Source organism: Papilio polytes, unplaced genomic scaffold, assembly GCF_000836215.1.
Source record: "Papilio polytes unplaced genomic scaffold, Ppol_1.0 DF823691.1, whole genome shotgun sequence".
In the NCBI taxonomy this organism is placed as follows: Eukaryota; Metazoa; Arthropoda; class Insecta; order Lepidoptera; family Papilionidae; genus Papilio; species Papilio polytes.
The window spans coordinates 1428122-1454108 of NW_013525513.1; the positions used below are offsets into that span (position 1 = coordinate 1428122).

At 40.0% G+C, this 25987-nt stretch overlaps 1 protein-coding gene across 1 annotated transcript; it reads right to left on the minus strand.

The window, feature by feature from the left end:
* Positions 1 to 5: 5 nt before the first annotated feature.
* On the minus strand, positions 6 to 24049 carry LOC106104042 (neurogenic locus protein delta-like). The gene is made up of 7 exons (XM_013283980.1): positions 24008 to 24049; positions 23380 to 23679; positions 12608 to 12668; positions 7590 to 7847; positions 3753 to 3813; positions 2192 to 3574; positions 6 to 1974 (listed from the first exon to the last, which is right to left on the minus strand). The coding sequence occupies exons 1-7, from the start codon at positions 24047 to 24049 to the stop codon at positions 1881 to 1883; spliced, it is 2199 nt and encodes a 732-aa protein (XP_013139434.1). The 3' UTR covers positions 6 to 1880.
* Between the last annotated feature and the right edge of the window lie 1938 nt (positions 24050 to 25987).

Consider the following 25987-nt stretch of genomic DNA (forward strand, 5'->3'; position numbering starts at 1 on the left):
TCTTGTTAATCTTTTGTAAACAATTGTTTATTAACATTTTATCTGTGTGCGTTCGCACACAATAATACACATTCGTCGCAAACACTCGCTGCCGCGGCAGCATCACACAGTTTGACTTTTATTCGATAGGATCTATTTATGGAATTATTTGTTACATCATCTATACAAGGCCGCTTTCATTTTTCTTTTGAAATTCAAAAACACAATGTGAATATACTAAAAGTTATAAAAATAGAAAGGAAAGAACAATAACGCTTGTACTTTATCTAACTTAGACGATATCATAGTACATTTAAGACAATCAATTGGTCACATGCAAAATAAACATAGAAAAAATAGCGAAATAAAAAAATAAATTTATAAAAAAAGAAGATAAAAGATACCTATGAAAAAATGGAATGATTTAAAATGTTTATCTTTCAGTATACTCACACGTCACTTTAAATGCAACTTAATAAACAAAGCGATCGAGTACAGAATAATAATCAAGAAGTCGCTTCCGCTTCAGTCAATTGTAAACAAAATTTAAAAAATAATTTAACATTGATTTCTTCATTAATTTACATTAATTCAAAGATCATAATCTTTCAATAAATAAATTAAAATACTGTCATATTATTGTTGTCTAACGAAATATCGTGTAAATTTTATTTAAAATATCGAAAAGAAAAATGAAAGTTTGTTTCGCTGTGATCAACTTTAAGTACAATGTTTTAATTACGTCCGGCAAATGTTTGTTAATCATAATTTTCACATAATTTAAAACTTACATTTTGTCATCTTAAAAAATTAAATACAAGAACATTATTATTGATCATCAGTCTATTCATAGTTTGATATAAATTTTACAATTTCTCAAAATCGTCGATTTAACCTTCTTTAATCTACGTATGAGTACAGTAGGCAACACGGGAGGCGACGCCATCACTTCAATATATCTACAACACTTATGAAACGGCCAATTTAACATAATTTATCTGCGACGAGCCGTCGACGACGCGGCGTCGTCCCGGCGTAGGGCCGGCGCCGCGTCGTGCCGGTCGACTACGTCTGCTCGCACTTCACATATTTAAATAAATAAGTTAAAACAAAACATACTAGGAGTCCCGCGTTGCCTAACATTATCGTCAGTACTCTTACGGAAGTTATGGAGAATATACTTACAACGCTACAACTTAATAGTTTTTATACACAATGACTTAGGTTTCGACATTTTGTTTCTTATAAGTACACGAAAATATTCTAACTTACGGCCTAACTAGGTGCGCGGCGATGCCGCGAGCGAGACGCGCGCCCCCTCCGAGTGCTACAACGAAATAGAGAGGGCGCGCGTGCGCTCGCGCACCGCACTTTGTGCGTCGTCCATCCGGCGAGTACGGGAAGCGAAGTGAGATTGGAAAAAATCTATGTCGATTTTCAGAAAAACCTGAACATGATTTTCGATTTCGATCACTATTCATTATAATCATAGGAACAAATGACAATAATTAGTCAATCACAAAAAATATATAAAATATAATCAATGTAAAACCGATGAACGCAACATTCGCGTTATAAATTAGTCTAAAAATGTAACTTTCCGCAGTGTTTGGTTGTGGTCGGTCAGTGGTGCGAGTCTAGGAGAGGGCGAGCGGCACCGTTACCTACAGAGATCGCAGACGTGGCGCGAGGCCACAGCGCGCGCGACCCGCCGCCGATACTATTTACAGGGCGCGCGGATCGCACTCACTAATAAATACATACGAACGCTTACAACTAGCCGTCTATACAGGGGTCACTTTACAATTAACGCTATATATACACGCGGCGCACAGCCTTGATCGCACTAGCGTCCGTTATCAATAAATAAGTTATCGTGTCCATTGACGCTTCGGTAAGCACTACACTTGTGTGGCGAAGGTCGGCGGCAGGCAGTGGTCGTCTAACACATACACCCCTCCGCCTTCTAGCGCTCGTTTCACTAGCGACGTATCGCTGCAACAACAGAAAAATAGGTTAATTATACACCCACATGCATAAATAATATGTATAACATTAAAATTCAAGTTATTGTATGTAATAATCGAATAAAAGTATCTTTAAAAGATAGCAAGCCGCTATGTTTATCTTAACGTGATGCTAAATTCTGTGTTGGCAGATCATACATATTTTGTTTATAAACTTGTGTTGTATGTAAGGCATAAGTACCAACCTGTTCGCACAGTAGGCGGAGTCTGCGGAGAGCCGCGAGAGGCGCGGATCTAGCGCGGCCAGCAGGCGCGCCGCGCTCTCCGTGTTCAGCGTTTTGCGCTTACACTCCTCCGCGGCCGCGTTGTGTGCATTCTGGCACTCAGCGGGCGCGTCGCACTTGCCCCACGTATTGCGGATGACGCGCCCGCCCGCGTTAGCCGCGTTCTGTGCGCGTGCCTCCGCGTCCGCCGCGCGCGCCGCCCGCCGCCGCCGCACACACAGCGCTGCGCCCGCCACCAACGCCACCAGCGGCACCAGCGCCGCTGCCGCCGCTATCAGAGCCACATGCCCGCGCTCCAGCGGCGCCGCCTCGCCCGCCGTGCCCACCTCGCCCGCGCCCTCCGCCTCGTCGCCCACGCGCCGCAGATGCCCGCCCGCCGGTTTGGCGGCCGCCAGCTCGGCCAACGACACCGTACACAGCTTGCCGCTCCAGCCGCGCGGGCACAGGCAGGTGTAGCCGTCGACACGGTCCTTGCACGTGCCTCCGTTCCTGCACGGCGAGGAGGCGCACTCGTCCACGTCGATGCTGCAGTCCTTGCCGGCGAAGCCCGCCCGGCAACGACACTCGTAGTCGTTGTCGAGCACCAGGCATTCTCCTCCGTTCGCGCAGGGCTTCGCTAAGCACAGGTCCACTCGGGTCTCGCAGCGTGGGCCGAGGAAGCCTGGCGCGCACTGGCAGCGCTGTCCGTTCACCAGGTCGACGCAGGTGCCGCCGTGCTCGCATGTGATACCGGCGCAGTCATCTATATCGATTTCGCAACGGTTGCCGCGGAAGCCAGACTTGCAGTTGCAGCGGAAGCCGTCGCCGGCGCGTGAGCAGGTCGCTCCGTTACGGCAGGGGTTGGCTGCGCAGGGATCGGCCTCTAGGCCGCAGTCGACTCCGGCGTACCCAGCGGGACACATGCACACGAAGCCGGAAGATCGGGGCTCACACGTTCCACCGTTGCGACAAGGTCTATCGGCACAAGTCAATCTTCTGGTCTCGCAGCGCGCACCCTCGTACCCCGAGGGGCAGGCACAGGACAGTTCTCCTCCTTCGTCGGGAACGCAGGCTCCCCCATTTCGACACGGCCGGACGGCACAGGAGTGCAGCGACTTCTCGCAGTCGGGACCCGTGTACTCGGCGGGACAGACGCAGGTGTAGCTGCCCTGGCCAGTGTTGTGACACGTGCCGCCGTTCCTGCACGGGCGGTGGTTCGTGCAGTAGTTGAGGTCCTGGTTGCAGAACAAGCCGCCCCAACCCTCCTCGCAGATGCAGTCCCACGGCTTGGAGCAGGTGCCGCGCACGCAGCCCGGGTGCCGCTCGCACTGGTCACACAGCTCGCCCACCCAGCCCGAGTGACAGCTGAAAACAAAGGAAAGACATCCGTCAATAAAGAGCGCGACATGATAACAAGCGTCTAAAAAGCGTGTCTTTCACCGCTTAAAGGGACGATGAGGCGCATGTACGATTACAGCGCGGAGGGAGGTAGGTAGGTAGGTAGCTGGAATGTTTAGCACGGGGGTGCGAAGTGGATACTCACATGCATTCGTCGGGCTTGAGGCAGTGGCCGTGCTCCGCGTCGCAGCCGGGCAGGCAGCGCGCTGGAACAAAAGAAACCTTCGTTAGTTAGAGTCGGACACACAATAAGTATAGCGCTCGTGCTAACTGCGACCCACCGCGCTCACGACACATCCTCCGAGCGTTTACCGCAGCTCGAATTAACTTCGGCATCTTGGTTCGCAAAACACACGAATGACAAAGAGAGAGGTTCGTTAGTGTTCCCGGCGCGCCGGGGCCGGGGGCGAGGTCGCGCGCACGTCGATTTATCTCTCAACCACTATAACATCCTCAACAAAATTTACGACCCGCATTAAATACATTTTTATTTCTAAGTTGGAACAGGTGTGCACTTGATGGTTTTAGTTTAACTCCGTCGCTATGGCAACAGTAATGTATTCATCATAAATAATAAGGATAAATATTTTGTACAAACGTAAAATATTAGAAATATAATATGCGCGTCTTTAACCGTGTGATTTACGGTTCGTACGGCAGACGAGGCCGCGAACCTTACTCGGATGTAGAGGTACTGGTACCAGGCGAGCGTTAGCCGAGGAGCGGCGCGAGTGCGCGGAGTGCATTGCGGTTTGTGAACCCGAGAAGACGCCAATAACAAAGGTAACAGTGGTAATGTAAGCCGCTGGAAAAATAGTAGTGTTTAGAAATAAGAAGTGTGGCGCGCACTCGTATCGGTCGGGTGCGCACGGGCAACTTATCGGAGCGAATACAAAGGGGGCAGATAGCGCGGGGAGCCTAACCGACGCTCGACCGTTACTAGTCCCCTAACTAGAAAAATACTAAGGCGCCATTTTGCTCACGACTCGCGTTTCCATCGCATACAATCCGATTTTATACCGGTTTAAATTAAACGAGGAAGCGCTCTGTGTATTTTGCTGAAACGATGAATCTCGACGGGTCGGCGCGCCGGGATGTAGGAGATTAGCCTCCCCCGGCGCCCCTACACCATTACGCAGGTTTAAACTTCGCCAACGCTGCATAAAGCCCCCGAAAGTGCACCGAGCTAATCCGCTTACGACTCGCTCTAACAAATTGGAGAGGTTAGTCCGGATAGATTTGCGTTGAGCTATATTTACGTTATGAAAGTTTAGATGTAATTTAACCTTAGATAGTTGAATATTAAGAAAGTTTTTTTTGAGAGCGAAGGCGCCTGGTTTCGGTGCATCAAAGCGTCGATCAAAGAGTCTGAAGTAGTCTGGTTTAATGCTCATTGCACTATCCACTCTAGAGCGACGCCACTCGACTCCGATCTTTCTTATCTTGATCCTTGAGCGATCGGTAAAACGGGAGTCGTAAAAGTTATACGAAAGTGTCAGTGTTGGCGGCCGGCGCCCTGCCGCGTTATTAATTGTCAATGAAAACGAAGAGTTGGTCGATACCAACTCGAATCGACATTCAGTAGATATACCGAGGCCCCGGAGGCCAGGTAAGTCGATGAAAAAAGCTACCCTAGACATGTCACACGTGTTCCGGTCCTGCGCAAATATTGAGTGATCGCATCTGTTTGTAGACGGGAAGCGCGGGCCGCGTGGGATTCGCGATTCGGGATGCGCGTGAGAACCGGGCCCGGCTCGACAATTAGGCGAAATTGCGTTGTTTACCCCGTCATTAGCGGGCGAGAGTTGCCGGATAATTCTCGGGGGCCATGCGAGCCATGCAAATGATTCCGTTTTCGGGATCGTTAAGCTTTCCCAGAAGGAGGGATACCGTTCGGCAGATGCGATGTATCGTGACACGGTCAAGTGTATAGTTTATTTCGATTGGCGTTTCGTTTCTCGTCTAAAGGTGTTTGTGACCCGGTTCACGGCGAGGCGCTCGGCTCTCGGCGGGTGCTCGCGCGTCTTCTGGTGTGCGTCGCCGCTGCGTGCGTGTGCGCCGGCGCGGAGCGTTGTTTTCATTTCATTATGGCCGCTTCTCTCGCTTTTACATTTTCGTAATCGACGATACAAACTCCGTAGTAGGGTTGTCGTGTGCTTATAATATTTAATTACTGCATTCCTTAGTGCAATTTCTAAGTCTAATTATAAACATGTCTACTTTTAGAACAAATATTTTCTAATACTTTTGAGGCTAATACTATTTTAAACTAATACGTGTCAGCGCAACAAAATTACATTTCAGCATACCATGTCGCTAACAAATTGATTCGACAACAACGTTCGATCATAAAATCAATAAATCTCAGTGCAGTTTATAATGTTGTCAGCCCTGTTGCGTGAGCGGGACGGCTGTAGAGGGAGGTGCGGAGTGCGGGAGAGGGACGGCGCTGCTGTCTCACCGCGGGGTTTTTTGCGGCGGCGAGTGTGGGAACCCCGCGGCAGGTGGGGCTGAGATTGCGATGACATCCGCCCCGCCACAATGCATCTTAGCGCGGACTTGTTTTACGATGCCTTGTTCAACACGCCGCGCCGTTTGAAAGGTTTAGACGGGGCCCTTTTTGTGCGCGTCCGTCCGCGAGGTGGAATTGCAAATTGTTCACCTATCTATTGTTTTAATTATATGCAATTATATCAAATAAAATAAATAATTGATTTTTTAAGCGAGTTTCATGCTATAATTCGTATTAAATATATCTAATAAAAAATAAGTAAGACATTAATACACTAAAGGTATATATCACCTGTGCAGTATGTTTTATTAGGTAATCGGAATAAACAGTATACTAGCGGTAGGGTAGACATTGATTGATGTGAGTCTGCAGCCTATCTCGGCTTTGTTTGTTGTCGCGGCGACAAACAGACAGACCCCACGCATTATACGTTACATCACAATAAACGGAATACCACTAATGTGTCTAAATACAAATAAATTAGCAGAAAAACAAATGAATAAATGCTAAAGATTAAGAAAAAAGTTTTACCGTTACAGCATAAATTTTTATGAATTTATTTTTTTATGAAGTATTTCAGAACAATTAGTAATAAAAATTTTCATAACATCATTAATCTTACCATGTTTTGAACAATAGTAAGTAATTTGAGGTTATTAACTAATGTTATAATTATTATACGTTAATTAATTCGAGTAATGAAAAAATATCATTGTACAAATTGAGTTTTTTGTAATTTTGAAGAATATTTCAAGTTTCGTGAGTATCATGATAGACTACTAAAAGACTGGTACTTTTACGACTTTATTTTACGATGGACGTAATACAAATCTTATCCGAGTATTACGAGGCATTACAACTATCGATGTTATAATCTGATTTGTTTATTGAATGTTTTCATTGCTTACGTAATATATTATTTATGAATTAATTAATCATCACTATTCTTATGGGAATTGTGAATTAGTAAACAATATCGTAGAAAGCAAAATATCTATGGTAAATGCTTTTATATGTATTAATAAATTGAACCTCTGACCTCTGATGAGTCAGCGAGGTGCGGCGATACTACACAAAAACCGGGACATCCGAGTGAAAACGCTACACTAGTTGCCAATGAAAAGGTCGCGAGTACCAATTAGAAACATTTAGTAGAGGATGTACGGAGCTGAAATGTTATTTTTTTGTCGTAACCCGTTTTAATGAGGAAGAGAGAATTGGGTGGACGGCCTATATTTAAATGACGTTGGTATTTGTGTCGTGTAATAGTTTTCGCCTCGAAATTTCAATAGTTGGTTGTAATTAGAAGCGGCCGGTGTAATACGAGCTTCGTGAGACTCGGTTATCGCCGATTTATCATACGAACGGTACAAACACTAAATTTAATGCAATATTATGGTAATTATTTCTTTAGTTTAGGTGCTATTCATTTCAATTCATTCATTACTTTAAGTGGATTTATAAACTTACGTTTGGAGCAGTAGTCTCCCGTCCAGCCAGGTCTGCATACGATCTCTCCCGCGGGCGAGCAGGTGTAATGTCCGAATGAATCGTTCCTAGGCCTGCATAGGACCTCACAGCCAGAGCCGTAGTAATGCGCGGCGCACGTCACTCGATACGACAGCCTTAAATGAGCACCCTCAGGTCCGCCCCACCGTTGGTCCTCCTCCACCCACGGGCCTCCAACATCCGCTATACTCTGCTTCGTCATACGGGCAATAAGGGAATCTGGAAAGAAACACAAGCATGTTAAACAATGTAATCATAAACAAGAAGAAATTATATTTAGAACGCATTAGTTATGTTCATAGAAAAGGCAAGAAATGTTTATAGAGACCATGTTCGTGCGCTCAGATCAGAATCTCGCTTGAGGATAACGACACGCTTAATTTGATTAAGTCGAAAAAAGTATTATCTGCGTTTGTTTATCGGCGTGGGAAAGGGTTATACGAGTAAATTGACCTGTTAGTGTCTATTTGACGCCCGCATTCGAACGCGGGAATTCATTGTTCCCAGCGTGATTCACTGCTTTGCTTCGTTGGCGCCCGTTTTGATTGATAAAGACTTACTAAACAGATTCTTATGTAACGGGCATTGGAGAATCAAACAAAAAAAAATATGAAAACATGAACGTCAGTTGCAAAACTTTTAAAGTATGTGAAACCATATCGCAGATTAAAAAAGACATCGAAATCCATTCATCAAAAGCGCGGCGTCTCGTCGGAGGATCGCTGAGAAACCTCAGTATCTCCGAGTTCCTACATTTATTTATTTCCACTCGCGGTCTCGTCGGTCTTTTTGCCCATCCCGGCGCTACATTCCTAAGCCGGTAATCCCGACAGCAGATAAAATTAAACCAGACGCGAAACAAAATTAAAAGGTACATAAAAACGATCGTAGCCGACTAATTTCGTGGCGCACGGGACCCGATGCGATACCGATGGGCGCTTTGTGTTGCGTGGGGCTGGTGTCGACCATACGGGGATATCGAGTAATGAGACGGACCTTATCTCACATCTTGCATTCCTCACGACCTCTTGTTTCATATCAAACGGTCAGGTTAATGCATTTCGCCACAATACCCTTAATATTCAAATCGATCGCTCTTGATTTCTAAACGGTAAGTAATTTATGAACGTTTTTGGCGCGAGTTCCGCTGCCGTAATCTGTGCAACTGACAGATGATTCGGGTTAAAACAGAGTCGGGATTCAACCGTTTAAGCCTACGCCGATACAATCACGGCAATAAATCTGGTAGATAAAACGCATAGATACATTCACTGCTTACCGAACGAAAACATAATAAATATAGATTTATTCCGATTAGGAATCGAGAGAATAAATCAATCGTATAGGAACTGAGAACATGTGATATATCATTACGTAAAAAGTTTAGTATGCAGTCTAGAATACGACGAGAATGTTTCATAATGTTCTAGTTGAAATTCTAGATTCAACTTTGATGAAGGTTATATTATATCATATAAGATTATGTTTCATGTTATTACATATTAATTTTAAAGTAGGTATGCATATTCAATCGATGGTTATTATAGCGAGGCTGCAGAGTTGGGGGAATTAGAATGATGTGTGGGAACGCGGATCTCGGCCGCGCACAATTTAACCTGAATGTGTGCAGGAGAATTATGGCAACCGTGAGTGAACCCCACTGCTCAGGTGGTTTAGGGTTGCCGCTTTACTTATTTAAAGTTATTCTTATTTTATTTTTAAATAATGAATCATTAAATAATAATGTAACTTATGTCAGCTGTTTATTATTTCTTAATACACGCCGGATGATTTACAAGAACATTACTGCATCTAATTTTAAATAATGTTTAAGACCTTGAGCATCACAAATTACAGCTATCAACGTAAATCACGGCTGTAGAAAATGAAGGCTCCTTCTTTTTAATATATAAATAAATAAGGCATTTAATTGAGGACGTTGTACGTGTTTAGGCAACATGTTATTACGGCCAGAGGTCAAAGCAAACATACACGTGAAGGTAGCGTTATACAAAATAAAAGAAAGCGATCGAAACGATAATTTAGATTGGACGAAACATCGGATGCGGACGATTTGGGGATGCATTAAATGCGATTTTGAAGAAAACGCCAGGATGCGATCACGCGATACAGCTTCCGATGAACGTATCGCCGCGGCCGGATGCACGCCGACATTATACTGTTATTGACAACGACCGACAGATCCGGACTGGATCTAGATTATAGTCTAATTATGTGAAATTAATGTCGATATATCGGTAAACAAAGATACATCGATATTAAGTACATAAATAAGTCGGCGTGTAAGAATTGAGTAGAGTTATGTTAAGTACAATAGCGCGTCTCGGTTCTGGCAGTGGTCGGACCGGCCGCAGCCCGTCGCCGCCGTCGCTGTGGGAAACGGAATTTCATCAATGGCCTGTGCACACAGACGACTCACTCCTTTTGTTTATAAAACTGTCCACTTCTAATGCTCGACGAGTTTTCAATTTGAGCGGCGCTTCACGACTCGGCGAGTAAACAATCTTGCGGCCCCGGGCCCGCTTGCCTTTTCGAACGTGACTTACAATTTAGGCGGGATTAACAAAACAGAGTCATTATATAAAAATTTTTCGCACGTCATTCTACGCGTTAATTATCCATTGTTTTTGAGGAAACGGTAATCGTGTTCCGCGGTGAGGTGCCACAAATTGCGAATTACGCAACTCTAAGTCTGGCGAGAGGCAATTAAAGTGGCACTATCATGACGAGAAAGCTCTGGGAACTGAGAGCCGGCCATGTGTAATGAATTGACTAATAACGCACGGACAGATAAGCGGACGTCACCACATAGCTGCCACAGTAACTCCATCTTAGTATTAATACGACTGGCCCCCGGCAACCGAACAACTTTTTTCCAGATTCTTAAATAAAAATGATGATGTATAAAGCTCATTTATGTATCAGTATCAACGTAAAAATGAATTACCATCAGATAAGATAGTACCGGAAATATATACATTTAAAACTGGTGTAGAAAAGCTGGGTAAAGTCCGGTTGAATACCGGATATCTGGCAAGAGCACGAATCACTTGACGCTTCATTTCACACGCTCTCGGTGCGCCTATATGGAGGTGTAAATCGAGACAGTGCGATATCGTGAGCGGGGACGCCAGCCGCGGTAAACAAAGAGTCATAGCGCAGGGCATGTGCGCGTCGTCCCTCCGCGCCTCCTGCTCACATCATAAATTGAATCTTCCGGAGCTTACAATTTTTTACCAGCAAGCCCTATGACGAAAGATGAAGTAAACTTGAAAAATTTCACTTCCTCGGGTGGTATATTTTTTTAATAGGGGCCCGTTAGCCAGGTGTGGTGAGCCCCGGGGTATAAAAGATTTCGTTGAAGCGGCGCGGCGGGATCGCTATTGTCGCCTTGAGGTTTGTAAGTCGCAGAATCTCTTTATGCTTTGAACAATACTGCTGAATACGATGCATTTGATTCTTTTCTAGGTTTCGGTAAATTAAGTCTCTTTGCGTAATGTTCAAAGAATAAATCAATACCAATCTATCCAAAGCGTACATTGTTAGGATTGAATATATTTGAAAGTTGAATGAAAGAAGTAAGGGTGGGTATCGTTTTTGATAGTCGCGACCGGTTACTATTGGAAATGGTAAAAAAAATCTGAAGTGATTTAATTAAGCATCGTGCTGCGAGATAGTGAGTGCACACAAACTGCTGCGCCTCTAACCTGTTATTATGCTTGATTAGATTTCTGTTGGTTACGTTTCTCGGTAGTGATGCGGCGCCGCCCATCGCTCCCGCGCCGTATTAAAAATACACCCGTCCTCGTGTTAGTGTTGCCATAAAAAGGGATTTTACCGGAACTATACTGGATTTTACTAGTAAAATTTTCACAAGTCAATTCGCATACAAATCTTAGTCATGTTAAAAACTCAGCATCTTTGAAAATATCAATGAATAAGGCATGTAAAGAAAGAATTTACTTTAGTAAGGACTTTAGTCCTAAAATTTTATTTTTTAAAATGGCTCCCCTAACCCTAAGCTATCCACTTCGGACGCTAATGATTTTCGGTAACCGACTCCGTAGCGCACCATATCTCTGAATCTGTTTTTAAGTAAATCACGCCTGTTGTTTTTTATTATTTCAGAGCGGGCTTGTAATTATGACGGTCAGAGTGCATTGGGTTCGGAATCTAATTATGAAATGGGCGTTATTATTGTCTATGGTATGGAAGTTTGCGAATATTATAAAAATTGGGCGTGTTCTAAAAGTTTCCAGTGTAAGACGTTTTTTTTTTAAATAATCGTGTTCGAATTTTAAATGTATATCGAGTTCCGCTTGCCAGCATTTGAAGTTTTATTTGTATCGATAAGCTTCGAGTATTGATGCACGCGCCAATCTCCACGATGATGTATTTACGAGTACGTTTCATTTGGTTATATTTCCTTTGGTATCGTTTCTCTGTCACGCTATGTCGCATGTGATGTTAAACTTGTCGATAGTTTATGGAGATACAGCGGACGATATCGATTGCCGAATTTATAGATATAACAGGATATATTTGCTAAATATACATTGTAGCTGATGTACGTACGAATTACTTTTTTTTCTATTTTATCTGACGTCCAGGCGTCGGTCAACGGCCATCGGAATACATTAGAACATTTCTACTAAATTTTCGTCCTACAGAAGGCTGACTTTATTAGAATATGGTGCGCATTGGCACGCGAATCACGCGCCGCGAGGCGTGCTCTGAACGCCAAGCGTCGACACCATGGGAACATTTTTGTCTTCCACGATGTGATAATATAAGCATTCAAATATACATACTGTCCGTTAAATGCACGATAAACACCCAGAATTACAGTGAAACCTGAATGTGAGCGAGTCGAGACATACGTGCGTTGAATTTTACACAAATACACGAAATAAAGCTGTTTCATTACGACATTATAAATTAAAAACGTAATAACTCACCATCAGATCTTGAAGTTTCATTCGTGTCATGCCACGCTTCGACTATCAGCGAGAAAGTGCCCTGAAAACAAGAAAAGAACATTACACCTGACGCAAAGTACATACATTTATATTAAAAAAAAAACAAGCTCAAATAACCGTACAGTGAAGTTCTATAACGAGCATTAAGCAAGTATGTTTTTCTCGTTCGTCTATTGAGATAAACCAAGATATAACATCTCTTGGTGCGGAGACCTTTAAAATGGGCGCGGCGGTCGAGCATTTCAAATATTTCCTTTAGTTTACGACTCGTTTCGGTATGGCGGATGGCGGATGGCGGATGAGTGTAAATTAAAAGCACGATAGACAGGTGAAGTCGGAGGCAGATGCGCGCCGAGAGAATTGTATTAATACGGGCTAAAAATACACGCGTCGTCCATTCGTACATAACTCGGCCAAATATGGAATCATCGTTTCCGTGGGCGAGCGTTGAAAAAAATTTACTGTAATGGGCTGCTATCAGATAGCGCCTTGTTGACATTTGTGAATGTTTGCTTAAGGAGGCAAAACGGTTGTCGAAAATACGATTAAATATGATAAGGAATCGACAGCTTGCCGGCGCCTGCTCACTGTCTATGGTCTCCCGAGCCTCCACTCCCGCTTATGCGAAAATGTCTATAATGGCGCGCTTGCCCCTCTCTAGTTCATTAACCTCCAATTAGCGAAGACAATAGATTTATAAGTGCAGATTCTCGCAAATGAACTAAAGGATTAAATGCTTATTCGTGTGTAAAGGAACGCGCATATTGTTTTCTATATGGAGATCGTAAAAAGCAGCAATCGTTGCATTCTGTCGGTGTTACTTTTTATATGCATAATTATACTGTTCATATATTGATAATTCCGATAAATAACATGATGATAAAACTAGTGATATTATGAAACCAGTAGTGTAGCTCGTTTGGACTTCGATATTGGTTTACAAAAGAGTTAAAAAAAATTAAAAATTCTTGATTACACATTTGATTTGAAAGGTGACTGGATAGGAAAGTTGTCATCAAAAAGTCAATCGAATAGTAATTTTGTTTAGAATTAACGGCTTATAAAATGTAAAGAGGCGTAGCGACGTAACGTTGTAAAGGCAATCAAGGGGCCGGCAGCTGCGCCCGGCGGATATGAAAGGTCAACTTAATTCCTTCATATGACACGCTCGCCTTACCGCATGATTCAATTTTTCACCGCCAGATGTCCCCTTTCGTCAATTAAAGACGAATGAAAACATTATTTGCATCGCGATACGTAACAATGATCTATTTAGCATAGGAACTCACTAACAATCATCATTGTGGATGGAAATCGATGCTAGAAATCACATTTTCTAAGATTCTCACGAGTCTATTCTATAGGTAAGATTTCTTTTCGATCCGACTCGTCGGGGTTTTGACGAATTTTTAATAAAGTATAGAGTCGTGAGCGAGCGGACGTGTTATCGTCCGACTGTGAATAACAAGCAGGCTACCGATCTGAATAAACAAATTTCAGTTTTATCCTTTCTTGCATCGTTTGTGAAACGTGGACTTTATTATTAGTGGGTTAGGGAGCAGAATAGCGGACGGGGCACGGGCGATTCGCTCGCGATCAAACATGTTGAGCCGTAGTACACAATGTATTGATTTGTTAATCGGGTATGGAGAGCGCATTTCGGTCAGCTGTAGCCGGCTGTAAGTGTATGCCGGTTCCCACGACAGTGACTCTCGTAGCCGGCCCATAAAAAGCGGCCGACGACGTAAGCGTACGTGTGCAGGTAGCTTTATATATATACGTGCCCGCGCCGATACACTCACAATGCGCACACCAGCCACCAGCCAACACTCACCAGCTAGTCGGCAATTAAGGAAACATACTTAACGTTGTTTGTCGGTGTAGAACTCGCTTTATTTATTAAATGGTATACATGTCGATAAGCATTTCGGTGTGTTCCATTTTTACATTTTCAACATAAAGTTATCTAGAACGATACCTCTATAGTTGTTTTGTTTGTTCAAGATTATTAACTTCGAAGCATTACACATTCAAATTCTCTTTAAATTGATTAAACATTAAGAAAACTTAAGGATAGGTTTTTTAATATCAGAGGATTTTATTAAATAAAAAGATAAGGAAACCCTTCGCGTCATTACTTCTAACCCTAGAATGCGAAGCGTTAAATTGAGTTAAGGAAAGAAATGCAATAGACTGAGCCATATCGGTTTCTGTAACTGAGGAATTATTTGATAATCGTTTTATGAGGATGCCTTAAATGCTACGATATCGTTGTCTTGTATATTTCTTTATTAATTAAGGGAACAGGGATACGTGGGAACTGGGCAGTTAAAGCTATTGTAAAACAGAGTTTGAGATATTTTGGATAACAAAAGAAATTATCCTGCGACTTAACTTTCCCACAACTTTTGGCCACGTGTTTGTAAATACTGTATTGTCAATTGTTTATTGTTTCATTGCTCATTTGTTTTGTTAAAAAGGCAACAGATGTTCGTTTATTATATTTTATGGTTGCTAATTTGAACGTCCATAGATTAGGAGATTTAAAAATGACAAAGTCCTTTATTGTATTGCCATTGGTAGTGTGTATAAACATCAAAGCTGGTATGGCCGATCCTCTGTCGACACAAGAAAATACCTAGTTATTCGGAACACAAACAGGCAGCGAGCAAATGGAGAAAATCGTGATTTCATATTTCACACTTGGATAGTGTGGTAACATCGTTTGAACAGGTTTTTTTTTTCATTTAACTATATCCCAATGTGGATATAAAAAGCCATTTGGTGTCTTATAGGTTAACGATAAGGTACAAAATCCATTGGCGTAATGTCAAGTTCACGGGACCGGTTCAAGTAGACGGGCCGAGGGAGCATCGTGTACCGTCCATCAAATTAAAAGATATGCGAAATGCACGTTAATGAAGGACCAGTAACGTGTCCGATTTTAAAGTGTTTCAGACACGTTTAATCCGAATTATTAATGGTTTTAATTAACTTTATCTCATTCTATTCCTGAACTGAATCTGAAGAACGATGAACCTGTGATTCATCGACCTTACTCAGAATTTCTGTACCTCTGTCAATTTAAGTTTTTGCTGTTATAATAAAAAAAATAAAAGATGGCCAGTTCAATTATGTCAAACTTGATGTTGTCATTTAAAAATGTACCAAAACAGTTCGGAAACGTTAACGCGTTTATTGAATAAATTACGCACAATGTTGCCCGTACCGTGTGAATGTAAGATTTTTATGTACGAATATTCTATAAAAAAATATCCAGGTCGACGCTTTATTGGCGACAGTACACGGGTACGGTTAGAATGCTAAACAGTTTCGTGGTAAACACGAGTAAGTATGGCCAGTTCAAACGTACAGCGCGGTAGAATTTAGGATGACGTTAGAGGTACAGGTGACTTTCTAAATAAGGTACAGTGTAAATCAGACGGATTATAGTTGTTGGTATAGTGGCACTTCGCCGTGCAGAGACAAAAGTCGGTTCTCAAAACTATTCAACCTATGACGCTCTAATCCAATACCGACGACCATTTATTTTGTCTTACTCTTTTTCAATATTTAATAATCTAGATAATAAATCTAAAAGTTGTTACTATTAATAGAAACTTATTAAGTTGGCCATAAATTAAATCTGATAAAAAAGGTGAGTAACATTTGTCAAAATAAATATAAAATAAAAATATTTCCTGAGATATTGAGTTTTATCTGCAAGCGTAGCAATTAATATCCTCCAATTAAATTAAACTGTTGAAAATTTCTCACGGCAATCATAAAATTTAACCGCTAGCCAGTGTTGCTATAGTCGAAAGTTGGAGTAAACAGAGGTCGCCATATTAGAGAAACTCTGGCTCATTATGAAAGGATTAATTACTCCAACCGGGAATACCGCGAAGCATTAAAAATGTTAGAGTCGGTCGTAACTCACGACGAAATGTTACACTTTGTGTGATCATTTTACTTCACTCCACAAAGCAGTGTCATTAACGATTTAAAAGTAAAAAAAAAAATACTGGCCAGTTACATTGATCGAATAGCAAAAGGAGAATCTTGGATTTAAAAAAGAAAACAAGAATAAGCTTAATTTCTCAAGACATAGGTGGGATTCGCGGCGTCTGGACGCACCCGGTCCCACCAGATCGGAGGAATTCGAAAAATGAAAATGTCGGCAATAAACAACGGAATGATTTGAATGAGGCATAAGAATTAAAAAATAAAAGCGGAGCTAACAAATTTCTCGAGTCGGCCGACCTCGCTACGGTAGATCGGTTGATAACGCTCTGAGAAGGGTTAACGACAGGGTTGTCGGGCTGTAATCAAATTTCCACAGATTATAGGAAAGAAATGTCACATACATATTAAAGGTTAACTTGACTATTGAATATCTTCTATAAAATAAGAAACGTAACAAAAAAAGTATACGAAGAGAAGGGAGAAGTGTTTTTATTTTTGAACTTTTTATTGATGTTGGCAACCCTGTTAAACATCGACTCCAAAGACCTTGTGATCTGTTCATACGGAATTGAGAATCCTTATTCGAGTTGAGACATGATTTGTATGAGATTTTAATCTAATGCGGTTTTTACACTAATCTACTTTGCATACTCGCCGAAAACGATGAGATGATTTGAATATAAGACCATTTGCTAATGTGTTTTTAAGGTGCTTTTTATTCGATTACATAACCATCTTGTTGAGAATTAATTATTCATTATTAATTTAATCCACATTCTTTGATATAAAACGTAAAAAGGTATTTTTTACCAGCATCTTTTAACGTAAAAGATTCCGCCACTATAAGTATGTTCCCAGGGTTCGTCCTTTGACACATCAATAAATTCAAAGAAGCCCGGTATACGTAAGTATACCTTCCATACTAAACATTGATTAGGTCTTATTTGCACATTGCGGATATGGCACGATACAGACGTTGTGTGACGAATAAAGACGGGGATGCAAGGAATTTCATCACAGATTTGAAGGTACCGAGTTCCCTCGATACGTGAGAACGCTTTGGAATCGAGCGAACTAATAGAATTGGAACAGGGTTACCATATTATTAAATTTATTCTGTGTTATACAATTTTTATATCTTATCATGATAAATAGTTAAAATACTGTTAACATTTATCATCTTGTTGGATTTCTAAGATCATAAAAAATAATGTGAATTAAATAATGCAGTTGTGAAGGATATTGAATCTTAAATGTTAACATGCTAGATTTCGTGCGCATTCTTATAATGTAACACATAACTACTCGATTTTATAATAAAACATTTAACATACACAAAATATTTGCTTTATTATTAAATAAAGTTTATGAAATCTTATAAAGAATGGTAACCCTAAATATAAGCGGTAACCTAAAATGGAGAGACCGATTTAATTTTGGAACGCTACGATGTCGCTTAAACACGTTCCTAATTTGAATTGTGATTGACATAGACTAATTATTTATATTTAATCTATGCTTTTTATAATTCATAAGTGTACGCGATTTATTTATCTTTGCCAGTGTAATTACACGGCACCTTTGATATGTTTATTTATACTTAGTAGGAGTAGTTAAAATGTCAGAGTGACCATAAACGAGTGGCCATTTAAGAAAGATGTGTTTTCTTTACGCTGGCGTTGGTAACATTTAGTTTAACCGTCATTTCTGCTGTCAGGCCCGGCTTGAGCTTATTTTCTTTATCCCTCAGTATGACTAATCGTTATTTACGATCTGCTCCCATTGGAACGGTCTGTTATTTTAGCGCTTCAAGTACACCCAAAGTAATAGGATTTTTTTGTACGCGTTCATCTAGGCGAAGATGAAAGTCGGCTAGTTGAATAAACTCTGTTAATTGCCGTATAATTGTTTAAATTCGTAATTCTGAATCGGCATTCGCAACGGCGACAGTCTAAAGCATGCACTTCGAACTACTTTTACGTGGAATTTCATTTCGCTCTTTTTGTGCGTCTTTAATTGCCGTTCGTCGGAAAGGAGAGAGATAAAAGACTGTGTCGAGAGAACAGGATCGAGAGAGCATTCCGTAGCTTCGTTGGATATTAAAAGAAGCGGATGTGGGGGTAAGTATTTTAAGAGGATCCCGAAGCGAGTGGATCGAGATAAAGGAAATTATTAAGAGCTCTCTATACGATAAAAAGACAACGTAGACGGAAGTTTCCGAGACTATAGTTTATAAGCGACGGATATCGCGTTACGGCGTGAAGTAATAAGTCGATGATCCGTGCGAAGGAGCGCGCTTTTCGATTTTTATACGTTTATGTTATTCGCACGCTCGATGATGTAATTTCTGTCGTAAATATACACAGAGTTTTGGCGCGAAACGCATATTGTAACATTATTTTTTTTTTTATAATGCAATATCAGCCAGTATTATTTTTAACATTAAAATAGATAAGAAAACTCAGGTGTATCTCCAGCCAGTTACTTTCTATTGGAGAAGCCGCTGGAGGCATAAGAACGGTATTTCTCACGAGACAATGGATCGAAAATGGCAGCCGCCGCGTGCTTTACCGTACTATTGTTTTGAAAATCGAACCTGACGTCACTGAAACGTTAATTTCCTTGAAACTAACACTATGTACGCTTACTGTAACAGCCCATCTAGTGTTTGCTGCTGAGATAGACCGCTATGTAAACTAGACGCACCATATAATGTGGTAACCTAACATGTACGTTAAGATACATATTTACGGAGTTTATTGTGACATCCTAATAGGGATATTACTGCATCGTTCCAGTGATAATTCAAATTGTATTGGTAATATAGATGTACACTACCAAGATGTACACTATGATTTTACGACTTTCAAAGAGCAAACGGCCCTTTTAATTACGACAACGATTGCAACAAGCCAAGGATGGTCAACTTTCACGCCGAATATGTGGCTACATTTGGACCGTGAAGCGCTGACGAAACATGCAAAATAACCAACAATCTCTAGAATTAGTTACGCCGTTGCTTAGTCTACTTACGAAGACGTGCATTTCTTCACTCTTAAGATACGATTACCCATTGTTAACAGAAACATTTTATAACTCAAGATTCATATAAACTTTAACCAACAAAAATACAAATTTATTAACTAAGAGTATAATAAGACTTTGATAAATAGCTTAAAAAAAATTGTATGAAGAGTTTTCAATTATTAATTTATGATAAGACGACGTACTAATTAAAATTCACAAACAATTACAAGGATACAGAGTATGAATATTCTATTTACAATACAAGCTTCCGTAGTGTTGCTAGTCTGAAAAAATGAAGGTATCGATAACAAACATAGCGTTTAAAGTCAAATAGCAATGCCCTTATACTCGATGCTAATTTATAAAACGACCCGATCGGCTTTATCGATGTGTTTAAACAGCCAGTATCTTTTTTTGTTGTTACTATGTTTTTTTTTAATAAATACAGCTGCATGTGCATAGTTAGATTTAATTTTTATTTTTAAGATGTAAAAAGCAACAACAATCGTAAGGTAAACATAAAAAAGGACAGTTAATTATTACCGCCCGCCTTCGCTTTGTGAGCGTTGTTATCATGTTTTTGTGAGGCCGGCGTCCCAACCTCCGCCGTAATCATTGTGGGAAAGTGACTTGCCAAAACACATAATGCCTACAACCACCGGGATATCGCAATTAAAGGAGCTAATACAACAAAAGGTTCTTTTTAACGCTCACTTCCATAATGCGTTAGTGCTAGGTGTTTTATAGCGTTGAGTTTGGAAATAAACAAAAGCTGTGAGTAAAATGTTACGTCATAAACAATCTATTTTTGTAACTATTGTCGATGAAACGTCAATGTTTACCCTATAAAATTGTACTTGAATATCGGAATGCAAGTCGACTGCTGTAAGGCCATATACTTTGACATTTAGCTGCGTCTCTTTCTTACATTAGCGCGCGGGGCAGGTGTTTACATCTTTAAAAACGTTCAATTATGTGCGGTCGCATTTTTTCGCGTTAAAACATCGTAACGGTCCCGCATTGGAATTCTGAATGAGTGCGTACATTAGTAGGGTGCGTTCCCTCGGCGCGATGCATTTAATAACCCGCTGCGTCGCTCGTACAAACAAGCATAATTTGAACGTTCCGTACCATGTCTACTATCGACGTGCTTATAATCCGGTCTCACCTCCGCGACATCCGGACGGCTAACGGGCTTCAGATGCCGAACATTACAATATAAACTCGTGATTTACAAACACAAATTGTTTAAAAGTAAAATAAATGAATAAGCCGCCGACGCCAGCACACGAATACAAATGAGATTTTTCGAAGTGAGCCATCTCTTTCTTTAAAGACTGTATGATAAATCGTTTCTATGCGTCGTTAACCCCGCGCCGTTTTACTTCTAATTTTTCTTTCGATGTTGTCAGTTATATTAATATTCGTACGACCTATTATCGATGGGGTCAATCTCGATAGTAAAATCGATTTATTTAATACAGTTCTGGTCGAACTGTTCCAGGCTTATTAGCCGTTAGAAATCCGAGAACCGATCGTGGAATCGTATTTCAAAATGTTTGTAATAAAAATCATAATAAAAACGAATCGCAATACAAAATTACATTTAAAAAGATATAAGCAATTTAAAAATAGAACACTGCGAATACGAACATTCAATTTGAATTTCGAAAATGGAACGCCACGCGACTTTTTCAAGTAAATCTCCGTTCACCTGCCGGCCGAGTCACGAAGGTAACGTACCTATTCTCTTGTACCGATACATTACGAAGCACTTATTTGTCTAAACGATATGCTTCGCGAAACACGCGAGTAATGGCCTCATATATAGTAAAATATAGCAACAGATTTTATAAACTTGGATGAAACAAAAACCCCACATATGTTAGACATCAATAGAAATTGAACTGCCAAAGGGCATTAGCACATGGAATTTTAAAGCGTTCCAATCGAGTGAGATAAAGCCCATATGGCGTAAATTCGACATCGGACATTTGGAGCTTAACCTGTCACATCCGAAATTCGATAGACGGGGCTATTATTTCGCGTTGCTTTCGCTCGGCTGGTCGTATATCCCCGGGAATAGACAAACTGTATATGAATTTAAACAGGAAGTTTCAATTTAGCGCCAATTCATCTGTAATGATACTTGTCGGAAGGCGGACACGGGCGTCCATTTTGTTTGAAACGAAAAAAAAAGTTTTATATTTCATTCTGTCCCTATTCCCTACCTGGTGTACGCTATGCATCTCCAGATGGTCGGTTGTGCAAGCCGGCCGAGCCTTGTTTGCTCAAATATTACAAGTCGGTACGACATTTGAAGAGAGCCGCTAAACAAAATACAAACAGTTCCAGTAAAGGTGCGTCCACACACGAGCGGTGTGCTGGAGAATTCACAGGGATCCAATTAAGATGGACGCCATCCTTGGGAAGCGGAATAGGTAAATAAATAACGTAATTACAATATCGAATCACGAGCGCGCACGACCTCGCCGTAATTGTCGGCGAAGATGAGAATGCCATTGTATTGAAGGTTAACCTGTGTACACTTTTAATAAAACCATTGACTTTAAGAAGCATTAAAAATATATCATTAGCTAGTTTATCTATAATTTACGTTTAAACTTTTTGACCTGGATTCCTAAACTTCGTAATTAGATCGTTATTTTATAAATAGCAAAGGAGTTTTCGAAAACATAAAGGGATTTTTTAACACCATAAATGATAAAAAAAAGCGGAAACTTTTTTCACCATTCAGCAAGCGTCCGGGATAATTAAAAAAACTCAGAGTAAACGCTCCCGGATATCCCTTGTATCGGGGAATACTATACTACAATATGTTATTAAATACCGTTCAAATGACATGTTAGAATAAGAATAAGAATAAGAATAAGAATATCTTTATTGCTCTCTAATGTTAATTACATAAATCAGTGTTGCCTTGACTACTTAACTAGGATTCCTGTTTTTAAGTAGCCAAGGACTTCCCTTACAAAGTTATACATTGGTGAGAAACAAAAGGAAAATTTACTATTATTTATTAATTTTAAGAAGTGAAATTAAAATATATTTCCTCTTATATATATATATATATATGAGTGTGTAAGGGTGTGAAAATGAAGGTGCAAGTTGTAAGTTGTATGTATATGAGCGTGTCTGTTTTTCTGTGTGTATGCATGTGAATGTGTGAATGTGTGTGTGTGTGTGTGTGTGTGTGTGTGTGTGTGTGTGTGTGTGTATCGTTTTATTAAACTTGGATGTGGATGAGATATTCACGCTTTTTAATAAGAATGGTACAGACAGAAATATATAAAACGATTTAAGCACAGACAACACAACAGAGTAATTAAATGTATGCTAAATTAATTCTTAAATCATAATTTATATACAAAATAGATTTATTAATAGGCATCAAAAGTATTTGAATATCGGCGTTGATTTATTACTTTGATGGCTTCCTTTATAAAACTATATATTAGATGGCTTATGAATTATAAATTGAACATTAACTTTGCTTAAACTAATATTAGATTAATAATCAAAAACATACCTACATAGTACAGTTTTTATCATTTTAATTTATGCATATTACAGACATTAAAACCACGTAATGGAGGAGATATAAATGCAAAATTAATTTGAAATAATTTTGCGAAACGGATGATAACTTTATGTTTTTAAATGAATAAATCTAACCTACCAGCATTTAGATATGTGTTTTTTAATTAAAAAAATATCAATTGAATAATTTAACTTACCGGCCACGTGAAGTCGAAGGGGAAAACGATGGGATTGCTGAATCCTTCAACATTTAGATTCGGCACGTCCAGGGAGTTGCCTCCCAACACTGGCGTAGTGATGTCCCCGAAGGTACACGGTGACGTGGTATCGATGTTAGCTTGGTATATCTTGAGGCACACTCGGAATTTAGTCCTGCACGGCGCCAAGCACGGCGCGTCACTATTGGATGAACCATCACAGCACTGTCCACTACTTAACCTACCTAATGAGTTCGTGAAACTTTTTATCCTAAGCTCAAATGAACCAGATGACAGCACCTGAAAAGAAAATTGACAGGTTAGTTTTTTTAAAAAGGCAAAGGTATACACACATTATGCCAGGAGATTAAAGTTCACAATAAAAAATGACAGAAGGTAGTTAAACATTTCTGATTCAATTAAGTGTTAGAATTAAAAAATTAAATCAATTGTAAGCCGATTTATCACTAAACGAGTCGACTTAAAATTGCTAATATAACTTTCAACGTGAAAGATTTGAAAACAATATTATTTGCACAACTGGCCATGCCGTCGTAACGGTTTCGTGCGACGTATAAAAATATGTTGCGATGAATGTGGGGTAGTAGACCACGTGGGGTAATATCACCCCTAGCCAGAATTGAGTTTCAAACGGACCAGTGCTCGGCATTAGGGTGAAAATGCATTATCGGTTAATACACGATGACGTTTTACTGTACGGGTGTGTGACACTAAATTAACAATTATTATTACTACCCACATTTTAAACAATTCTTAAATATTACAAAGTTATAGGTATATTTTGTATTACGGAGATTTTAATGGTAACATTCTTGCTATATTTTTTAAAAATTTTACTGGCCGAAAACCCCCAGCGTAGTTTTAAACGATTTTGACGTTGGCACAGATAAAAAAGCAATATAACGTTGAAAGATAAGTAGATGACAACACAGTAGCTTAATGCCGGTTATTTTTTTGTATTATATGAATAATAATAGCCTACTGTCGCCCTTTAGGGTAGTACAGCCCTTTAATACGGAATGCGCAGTTGGTCGCGTTGCATGTGGGATGGAATAGTTTTAAATATATTTAATATATGCCCATACAGTGTTGATGGATAACTTTTTTATCCGCTTCATGCGAATGTACGGTATCGGAAGGAAGTTGTGGGCACCGAGTAGACATTACCGGTTGTTCAAAACACGTGAGGCCGCTGTCGTTAAGTAAGAGTAAAAAATATATTGTTTCCTGCGAACTTTCTATACAAATGATTGTTTATGCAGTTACATTTGTGTTTATTAAAAATTGCTCATGTCCGCAGTTTATGTGTTGAATCTGTCTTGCAAAATTTTTTTGTAAAGGTTTTCATCATAAAGATCTTATTGCAAGTTTTATGTTAACAAAGGAAAGTCAAAATTTCCCATACACAACAATAAGGACGCAAAGTTTCCCAAACCAGCGCAAACAAAAGAAAAATATAATGAACAATGATCCATTCAAAATGTCTTATCTAGTAAACAGACGGTAGGTCTGTAGATCCCTAATATATAACCACCGTTTAAACAAAGACCCGCCTGAGAAAGACACCAGATTTCGGGCTCGACTTCCTGCCGGGTGACAGGGGGTCAGGATCCGTGGATTTCACATCTGAAAACGCAAAACATCCCCTCTCTCCTTCTAATGACGTTGTACAGAACAGGACGAAGTATTTTCACACATCCACGTGGTTCGACGCCAGGTAGGAGCGGAAACAAAAAAATGCCTCCAAAAAACATAGCAACACTCTAAACATCCCCTTTTTTTCGTACAAGTTGATGGATTGTTTATAATAGCACGGTAGTAGCTCGGAATTTGATAAACTGTGGTTAATCCCATTACAATTAAAATGTTAACGTTTCAAATTTAAATTTGGAAGTCTTTCTGATTCTGTCAACGAGATTGCTTGTAAAAAAAGTTAAATAAAAAATATAAAAAAGGCAAAGGCCGTACGTGGTGGAGCGCCGCGCCTCAGGCCAACCACAAATTAACAATTAAATAATACTTACGAACTACCGGATAAGATATATTATAGTGTCTTCAGGCATTTCAACGCGATGACTGTCTGATTGACGTTTAAGAATATCTTTTTAAAAGGTCATAATCTTTGTTTATGGCTTTTATAGGTTGCCTATAATTATGAATAAAACACATGGAATAGAGCGTTGTTTGTTATAACGTATGTTTAAAAATGCCACATTCTCTATATTCACGTTATCACAACTCTTATGAGAATTGATTGAATCTTGTACCAAGTTTATAAACACTCATGGAGTTAGATTGTCAGCCATTTATAACATGGAAAATTGAATCTTTGGTTCTTTAACGAACATGTTTTTTTTATTAATTGTTGTGATTAATCTCGCTGTGTTTTAACAAATGAAAACTAAGTCTAGTATGAAATTTATTAAAAACACTATCTTAAGTAATAAATATAATCGATATTAAGCAAACTTAAATAATTTATGGTTAGAAAAAATATAAAGTTACGAGGCAATAATGGTGAACTATAAGAGAATATATCCTACATTACTTCTGCGTAATGTAGTTTCTCTGTGTTGAAAGAATTATT